This window comes from Fundulus heteroclitus, chromosome 22, assembly GCF_011125445.2.
Source record: "Fundulus heteroclitus isolate FHET01 chromosome 22, MU-UCD_Fhet_4.1, whole genome shotgun sequence".
NCBI classification, from domain to species: Eukaryota; Metazoa; Chordata; class Actinopteri; order Cyprinodontiformes; family Fundulidae; genus Fundulus; species Fundulus heteroclitus.
The window spans coordinates 39,515,587-39,525,115 of record NC_046382.1 but is presented as its reverse complement, the minus strand read 5'-3'; the positions used below and the strand labels follow the sequence as shown (position 1 = coordinate 39,525,115).

At 41.2% G+C, this 9,529-nt stretch overlaps 1 protein-coding gene across 1 annotated transcript; it reads left to right on the top strand.

The window, feature by feature from the left end:
- The first annotated feature begins 230 nt into the window (after nucleotides 1-230).
- Nucleotides 231-8,149, top strand: cbr1 (carbonyl reductase 1). The gene is made up of 7 exons (XM_012872843.3): nucleotides 231-370; nucleotides 1,125-1,239; nucleotides 1,595-1,764; nucleotides 2,035-2,142; nucleotides 4,357-4,565; nucleotides 7,439-7,492; nucleotides 7,611-8,149. The coding sequence occupies exons 2-7, from the start codon at nucleotides 1,127-1,129 to the stop codon at nucleotides 7,782-7,784; spliced, it is 828 nt and encodes a 275-aa protein (XP_012728297.1). The 5' UTR covers nucleotides 231-370; nucleotides 1,125-1,126; the 3' UTR covers nucleotides 7,785-8,149.
- The last annotated feature ends 1,380 nt before the right edge of the window (nucleotides 8,150-9,529 follow it).

The following is a 9,529-nucleotide window of genomic DNA, read 5'->3' as shown; positions in this document are numbered from 1 at the left end:
ATAATATCCATATATTATTGTTTCATGGTTCTATTGTGACTATGACTGGAATCAGCAAATATTTTCTATAAAAACCTGAGAAACCGCGGTTAAGGTGTTTTTATTGTTGTTTAACAGCTGGAATCAATAAAGATTTCAAAAGAAAAAAAGCGCGACACGGTGCCGGTTTAGCAAATAGCGCCCCCTTCATATCCGGAGTGTAATGGTGCCATTTCCAAATATGGTATGGGTGTGTCACGTGGTCCTTCTGTTTGCTGCATAGCTCAGTGGCAGCGAGGCGGTTCACTACTACTACTTCCTCCTGTCTGGACTGCTGCGTTCTGCTCCTCAGCCTTTCCGTGTAGCTGTTTAACTTCGACACAACATTGAAGTAAGGCGCTTTCACCGAACTGCGTTGGTTATCGAACCATTTTTATGCATATGGGTTTTATCAAGTCATTGTTTAGTTTATAGTTTAAAGCTGTTTCGTGTTGAAATGCAAAAAAAAACGACAGTCATCATTATGCAACTTAACGAGGGGCGAATTTTTCTGGGATTATCTCACATCTACAAATGTTGTTTAAACAGAGCATGCAATTCTCCAAGTTGGTCACCAACTTTCCTACGATTTTGCTATAGATACATCTTAGTATTCACGCTAACCCAGTTCACGTGTGTAACCAGGTTTGAGTGAAATAAAACTAATAACGTGCTTATGACCTAATTAGTATTTTTTAAGGCTCGTATTTGAATTTAAACCACTAAAGAAAATAAAGAGGCCTTCTAAAAATGATACAAAAAAGACGATTCTGTACTTTGGCTAGGGGTTAGGTTTAGGACTAAGGTGTCACTTAGGTTTGACTCCTGGTATGTGTTGGTAATGGTTAGGATTAGGGCACGGCCATAGAAAGGGTTGAAAAGAATGGAAGTCAAGGCAAAGTTCTCAGTAATTTAAATAAGTGTTTGTAAGTGAGACTGCACCATTAATTGTGGGGGTTAGTTTAACCTTGTTTTGTCATACATCCAAATGTGTCTGTTGACAAACAGAAAAGATGGAATACCATTGTATGCCAAGCAGGTGTGTGATTGTGAAAGCCTTACCTGTTCATTGCTGGACTTTGCGCTCTGCTCTCTCTCTCCCCCAGTAATGTCGACCAAGGTTGCCATCGTCACTGGAAGCAACAAAGGCATCGGGTTCGCCATCGTCAGAGCGCTCTGCAAGCAGTTCCAAGGAGACGTTTACCTGACGTCCAGAGACGTGTAAGTAGCTCACTTGGCAACACCGAGCAATTATGAAACGTCTCCATTAAACTAACTTTAAAATTCAGAAGTTAAAGCGCTTTGTGTTATGCATTCTTTTGCTTTTCACCCAAAGAGACTTTCACAAATAAATACCTTGATGATAAGAAACTTCAGTAAAACGGTGACATGTTCAAAGTTCACGGCTAAGAAAAGCTTTCATTGACGCCAGTGAGTTTTCTTGTCAAAGTTAATGGTTGGCCGCTTTTTTGTTACAACCAGTGGCAAAACAAATAAAAGAAAGACATTGATTGACTTAAACTGTTTGACCTAAACCCAAACTAACCGACAGTAAAATAAATGAAACTTTTTGCAGAAGTCGGGGTCAGGCGGCCGTGGAGTCTCTGGCCTCTGAGGGACTGAAGCCCTTGTTCCATCAGCTGGACATCAACGACCTGAACAGCATCACCACAGCCGCCGCCTTCTTCAAGGAGAGGTACGGAGGAGTGGACATCCTGATCAATAATGCTGGGATAGCGTTCAAAGGTAACTTCAGAACAATGCAGAGCAAACATTAGCACACACTATGATGTTCTATTATAATAATATGTTAATTGAAATCAAGCAGAAAAAGCCGTAAACATGCCGGTTGTTAAATTTATCTCCAACTGATAGATAAAAATAATGGATTTCCCCTAGGGCTTCTAATATTGGTCTGTTCTTGCTTTGTGAATTGGCAGACTCCATCATAAAAAAATGAAGTGTTTGGCCATTGGTTCATATCTGACTGACATCATGTTGATATGCTCTCTTCAGTGGCTGACCCGGCTCCTTTTGGGACCCAGGCTGAAGTCACTTTGAAGACAAACTTCTTCGCCACCAGAGACATGTTGACTCACTTCATGCCACTCATCAAAGCTGGAGGTACAAAGTTAAATCTCGCTCCATTTTGCTAAAAGAAATTCACATCATCCTGTCAATAATGTAGCAGGGGGGAAATAAGTGAAATATTTTTGGGCAATGTTGAAGATTTGAGTTGGATTAACCCCTAGATCATAACGAAATATTATATCACAAAAAATGGGGAAAAAAGAAAAAATAAGTATCAGGACTTTTTTTTTATTTACTCCAAATGAGTTTGCTTTTATTCCTAAGTTATTCTTGCATATTTGTCAACTTGATTACAGATGAGACTCCCTCTGTCATTGCACTTTACCTTTTATGTCAAGCATTTCTTCTGGAAGTTGACCTGAATTCAAAGTGCAACTAAATACAGGCTGTGAAACATGCTTGTAAAACAAGATGGCGGCCCTGCCGTTGTAAACAATGAAGATATAACACAATGTGTGCTGCTAGTGGCATTACACAGTAGGCTAAGAACATGCTTCATTTCACTTTTGTAACTTCAAACTAACTTAAAAAAATAAAATAAGGAAAGGAGTAAATTAAAGTTTATCATATTATGGTCAAAAATTTTACAATATTTTTACTATCTCTTCCTCGACATATATTCAGCATTGTTTGCTATTCTCTTCATGGAAGCCCAATGAGTGCATCTGCAAAATAAAATCCAGATTTTCCAAAAACAAGCTACATGTATGTGATTGTGGCGCACCGCCACACCTTCTGAATCTACTCAGAAATATGTTAAAACAATGTAAAGCATGTGACATAGCATAGCTACTGTATATTTGCGTACTTATTCTCATCATAATCAGAGTTTAAAATGAAGTTAAATAGAATCAGAGTTTAAATGTTACTTTATTTAGAAAAAACAATTGCTCTGGCTCCTGTCTGTCTCACTGCAAAGCCACCGATGTCTGAAGCTACTGCGCTCCTGTCAGTGGAGAAGGAAAACTAGAGACAACAGTCCAGTGTTTCCCACTTAGCCACTCACATTTGGGGACTTTTCAGACCCCTCCAGCAACTTTTATTCAAAAAAAGCAACTAGTGACTTTTTTTCTGTTTTTTTGGCGATTTAGCAGCTTCGCTTGAAAGCAGCAATCTGTCTGCCATTACTGTCTCACCACAGCTGCTAGAGCTGCGTGGGGTCTCTCTATTCCCTCAGCGCTGCCTCACAGGCAGCTGCTGTGTGAGTTTTGTGAAAGGGCAAGTTATCGCACGATTAATCACAATAGGGACACCCATCTTTGTTCAAGAGCAACCTTTTATTTATTTTGCCTTATTTTAAGATTTCCACTTCAAGCCCAAAAGGGAAATTCATCTTGGTTGGTAAATTTTTTTTGTGTCAAATAAAAACAAGGTTTATTTGAATGATTTCCTTGTTTTCATTTTTTTAAAGAAAATAAGTCAATTAAAACCGTAAATCGGATGTGTTGTGAAAATGTTGTATTACTAGGCCATATCACCCAACCTTATCTCAAGTTTGTTTTCATTAGGGGCGACAGTAGTGCAGGAGTTAGTTTGTCCTGCAATTAGCGGGTTGCAGGTTCAATCCCCCACTCCAACAGTCAGTCATTATGGCCTTGGGCAAGACACTTCACCTGCATCGCCTGCTGGAGGTGGTCAGAGGGCCCGGCAGCCTCGCTTCTGTCAGTCTAGACTAACACAGCTCACCACCGTCAGTGGGTGAATGACTGAAGTGTTAAGCACTTTGGGGTCGACTGACTAGTTAAAGCGCTGTAAAAGTCCAAGCCATTTAATTAGCTGGTTGCCATGAATCACAAAGTGCCTCAAGGTGTCAAATTAAACATTATGAATTGCCAAGTTGCCTGTTTGTTTGTTTATGACACATTCCTTTATTTTGGTCTGTTTTATTTTGCATTTCTGACCCTTTGGCCAGAGTTAAGAGGCTAAGCTAAGAGCTGCAGAGCTATTAGCAACAAACCGTCCTAATAGTAGATGGTGCTCAGAAAAAAAACGGTCCTTTGAAGAACTTCCCTGGACCTTGAGATACATTTTTCAAAACCACTATAAAAGTTAGTAAATTCAGGATTCATAAAAATCATTAAAAAAAATAAATTTGCGTGGCCTCAGGGTTTTTAACAGAATAACTAATATGAAATAAGACGGAAAAAAATCAGCCGCATTTCTTCACACTCTGTTATCCCCTATATTGTAATTGTTTCCATCTTAAAGCAGGTACGTGTGTCCGACTTCCTCTTTGGGTTTTTTCAGGCCGTGTCGTGAATGTTTCCAGCTTTGTCGGCTCGCGGACTTTGAACCAGTGTAGCCCAGAACTCCAGCAGCGTTTCCGCAGCGAGGACATCACAGAGGACGAGCTGGCCGGTCTGATGCAGCGATTCGTGGAAAAGGCCAAAAACGGCGAGCACAAGCAAGACGGTTGGGCCGATACAGCATACGGCGTGTCGAAAACCGGGCTGACGGTATGTTTTACAACGCTGTGAGGTAGTAGTCCCCTTTTACAGAGCTTTATTTTTTTTACTTTTGCCATATTTAAGATCATGAAATATGTTTAAATAGCCAACAAATTGGCGAAGCAGCCCTGGATCGTAAACCTGTCACTTCTAAGTTTGACTCTCAGTATGACATTCTCTGTCCTGAAGTTCTGTCAGTTTTTTCTTGCAAATTCTATGGAGGACGCACGTCTCTGGGCGCCGATAGCTGCTGTGGCGCGTGTCAAGCTTAGCTTGGTAACAGAGGAATGTATTTTATCATGGCACAGAAGGTCTCATTGCTGAAAGTGATTTATCTGCCCGCAGCTACTGGAGAGAGTGGTGAAATTCATAAAACTCTGAACCTCTAAATTATCTGGTGAATTCAGACACGGTGCCAATGCTCCCAAAAACAACAACGTTCTCTTGGTTTACTCAGCAAATAAAGCCAAGCCTCTCTCTCCATTGCATCTTCATCATCGTACCCATGAGACAAAAAAATAGACTTCCACACTCTGCTCAGACGCACCCTTCTCTCCGCGGCCACACATTAAGATTCTGTACATGAAAACCACAAGCAGGATTGGTGAGAAGGGGCAGGTGAGGGCAAACTGGGAACCTCTGACCGAAGCATCTGTCCGTACAATCTTCAATTTTAACCTGACCAGCCAGATTGATAATGTGTAGCACTTCCTTTTTGCACGTTATAAATCTGGTACTGCTCCTGTTTAATCTATTCGGGGAAAGGAAGGACATTTAGCAGAACCTTCCCAGCTGATTGGGTGAAATGACACCCAGTGCCCGCCTACCAAAAGTTGGTTTTAGCCAATCTCGGCTGCCAGTATGAAAAACCCCAACAAAGGTAAGTTGGTCAGGGCACTTCTTGCTGTTCTGTCAAAGAAGAAATTGTGGATACTAGTCAAACGGCTGCAACCAGAGGAACCGCCTGCTGGACACCAGTCATGATGGAAGCTATCAAACTGAAGGAGGAGGTTTTTAGAGCTTGGTTGTCCTTGGTGACTCTCAAAGCAAATGACTGGTGCCGGGCAGCCAGTAGGACGACAGTTTCTGTGGTTGTGGAAGCTAAAACTCAGACATGGGAGGAGTTTGGAGAAACCATAGAGAGACTACGGTTGTCCTCAAGGAAGTTCTGGAAAACCATTTGACGACTGAGCAAAGGAAAACTGGGGCCATCCCAAGCTGTGTATTCTTTGAGAGGAGAACTGCAGACTCCGACTGAAGACAGTGTTGGCGGTGGAAGGAGCACTTTGAGGATCTCCACAGCCTGGTCAAAATGTCCCTGGTGAAGGAGGCTGAGCCTGAGGAGTTGGGAGAATGCGATTCCATCACCATGGCAGAGGTTGCTGAGGTAGTTAAAAAAGCTCTCCGGTGGCAGGGGGCCAGGTGTGGCTGAGATCCGGCCTGAGTTCCTGAAGGCTGTGGACATTGTTCAGTGTCGCATGGAGGACCAGGACAACACTGCTGGCAGACAGAAGGTGGTGGTCCCAACTTTTAATAAGGGGACTGGAGGGTGCTTTCCAAATAGAGAGTCATCACACTTCTCAGCCTCACAGGAACACTCACTCTGGGGTGTTGGAGAGGAGTGTTGACCCTCAGATCCAGGAGGAGCTTGCAGCTTCCGCCCTGGCTGTGGAATGGTGGACCAGACCCTTTATCCTTGTGGATTTGCTGAGGGGCTCATGGGAGTATGCTTCTCCAGTCTACATGTGTTTTGTGGATCTGGACAAGTCTTACGACTGTTACCGAGGTATTTTGTGGGGGTTGCTGTAGAAGTATAGGATAAGCAGGCAGCTTTTGAGAGCAGTGCAGTCATTGTATGCCCAAAGCCAGAGCTGTGTCTGCATTCAGGACAAAGTCAGGCCTGTTGGACTCTGCCAGGGCTGCCCCTTTATTCAGCCATTACTCATCAAACCTGTTTTATTATGTTGAATTAAATGACACACTAATTCATTTGTTCTACTGTTTATTGTGGGAGTAATACATTTATCCAGTTTTTTATTTGCGCATTCATTCTTAATTATGGCAGGGTTGGTCTTTCATGGTGATCCTCATTCTTTCAGTGAAGAAACCAAAATCTGCTGAAACCAGTCAGTCAGTGTGAACTCTTAAGTCTTTGCAACGTGTGTGAAGGTTGTTTAGTGTGTTCCCGACTTGAGATGTTATTCTTGGTTCTCTTGGGGCCTCCCAGGTGAGTCGTTGGAGCTCTTTTGGAACAGTTTTGGTAGGTCAGTCACTCTGGGGCAGGTTCACCGTGTTTTCTCCATCTGTGGATAATACGCAATATTATACTTCACCTTAGAAATAACTATTCTGACTGATTGCACATGAATGGTTCTGTTTCTCATCTCTTTTTTGAGTTACTTCATATCATGGCATGATCTGTTGCTGTTTGCGATTTGTAAGCCTATTTCATGTTGTGAGAAATGTTCTGTTAATATGATTTCTGATTTTCTCAGGTCTGTGTGTTGCTAGTGAGAGTGAATGTAGCTTGCAACAAATACGGTCGATTACATTTATTTCATGATTAAATTAGGGCAATTATGATTTCAAATAAAGTAATACATAAAATAAAAAACACTTTCTGTATTTTTACAGTTTATTTTTGTCTGATTACACAATTGTTTAATTAAAAAAACTTTTAAATTTAACAAAAAAGCAAAACCAGCAGTCTGTAGGGGGAAAATGCTTTTTTCCCCTTTTTACTGCATAATGTAAGGTGTGTTTCTTTGTGTTACATTAAATCTAAGGAATAGGTGTGTGAACATAATTTTATAACTACTAATCTGAATTAGGATTGTAAGGAGTGAAAACATCCATCTGAAGTATTTGTGCTTTGTCTTTAGACGCTGTCCATGATTCTGGCTCGTCGTCTGTCTAAGGAGAGACCAAATGACGGGGTATCTCATTTTGACATTTAAACTTTTTTTTTTTTTTTTTTTTTTTTTTTTAACCCTCTGTATCCGGGAAAATCCAACTGCTGACAAGGATCTTGTGTTTTTTTTAAACTCTACTCAGATTTTGCTTAACGCCTGCTGTCCTGGATGGGTGCGCACAGACATGGCTGGCTCCAAAGCCCCCAAGTCACCAGACGAGGGCGCTGTCACTCCAGTGTACCTGGCTCTACTTCCAGCTGGAGCCACAGAACCTCATGGGAGGTTTGTCTCAGAGAAGGAAGTTCAGCCATGGTGAAGAACGCACAGGGAGATGTGTCAAGTTTAGAAAGCATTAAGACAGGTTGCTAATTAAAAATCAATTATGTTTTTTATCTGTACAGCAAATCAACAAAGGTCCTCTGTGTTAAATAGTGTTCTTCTACAGGTCAATTTTTAAAGGGAGTTCAGAGCATTGATGATCAAACCAACACTTCAGTTAACAATAAAATGTTTTGTTTGTTCCTCTTGCTTCAAGTGCTGACCAAGTTTATTTTTGCCTTCAGCGACGTATTGAACTGTTACATGGGAAAATTGTCAGATTGCCTTACTCTAATGAGGTTGGAGTAGCTTTTCTTAAATGAAAAGAGAAAATGTTTTTCTACAATACAGAATGTTTTTTTTTTCTTGACTGATTACATACATTTTTTTAGAAGCAATAAATAAAATTCACTGTAAAATCCACTTAAGTCATTCTCATTTGTCACCTAGGATGTAAGTAGCATCCCTATAAACAATCGGTCCTCTCCATCAGCAATATCTGATCAGCAAGTTTTTAGCCTCTCATACCAAGAGCTACGGTCTGGAACTCCTTTGACTCAATGTGTAGACCATGTTTACTTCCTGGTTCCTGAGCCACTCATCAGGGTTCCCAGAACAGAATGCAACATTTGGTGCTTTATCTTGGCCAAAGAGCAGCAGCTAGCAAACATGGAAGCCAGCAAGAGAGGAGGACCAGAAACAGAACAGAATACAACATCATATATCTAGCCTATCAAAGTAAAAATTCAGTGGCGTTTCACAGCAACAACGGACCGTTGAGTAAATGGCAGTTCAACGTTTTTGACCACTGGGTGTCATTATTACTTATTGTTCCTTTTTAATAAAGCTTTACGAACAACGCCACACCAGTTAAAAACTAAAATTATTCCCTAAACAGCCTGTTCCCACTGTAAGCTCTACCCATTTTAATCATCAAACTGTCCTTTTGGGCCATATCTGCCTCACAGGCGAAAAGCAGTGATGTAACCTGACATGACAACTGACAAGACATTTTTGCTCTCATCTCATTAAAACACCATTTGAATATTAAGATCCATTAAAGCCCGCTGTTTATTTTTAACTCGTGTGTTAGATCAGCCTGCGTGGACGAACGAAACCTGACAGATGGACGTTCAGTGAGGTCACCCAGGTTTTAAAGACGGCTAATTTGTCCCGTATTTGTGATGCTCTTTTGATTTCGGTCTCTGCCTACAGCATTTTAGTGCTAAAACAAAAATAATCAGGTTTTATCGTCATTATTATTATTATTACACAGCTTTGGTTTATTGCTCGGTTCCATCAACCCAACAGATCAAACATACTGATAACTCGATGCTGCATCAATCAGCCTGTCAGTCTCTATGATAAAAAAAACTGAAACCACCTGAGGCTCATTAACTATCCAGAGGGGGTCATCTCTTCGCTTCTGCTTGTGTGGCATGGTTCGCTGCTTGTGGGGGCTAATTCTCATCCCTGCTGCTTCACATTCAGCTCAGTGGCAGTGCCTACTGGAGCTTTTGACTCAGAATAATAAGATAATAAGCAGAAGAGGATCTGTTTTCCATCCCGATTTAATGGTATGTTTTTGTGTGGTACATCTGTCTCGAATATCTTTCACTTGGACGTTGCAGCCTCAGAAACACAGCACAACCAACCACGGGTCTAGGGTTCACATGAGGAAACTCAAATTAGATTATACGTTTGTGTATATTGTGTATTTTTTTACATTGCAGATGCAGAACA

Coding starts and splice junctions, on each gene's coding strand:
- cbr1 (XM_012872843.3), top strand. CDS start 1,127: ATGTCGACCAAGGTTGCCATCGTCACTGGAAGCAACAAAGGCATCGGG. Junction 1,765..2,034: donor TGCTGGGATAGCGTTCAAAG/GTAACTTCAGAA, acceptor TGCTCTCTTCAG/TGGCTGACCCGGCTCCTTTT. Junction 2,143..4,356: donor GCCACTCATCAAAGCTGGAG/GTACAAAGTTAA, acceptor GGGTTTTTTCAG/GCCGTGTCGTGAATGTTTCC.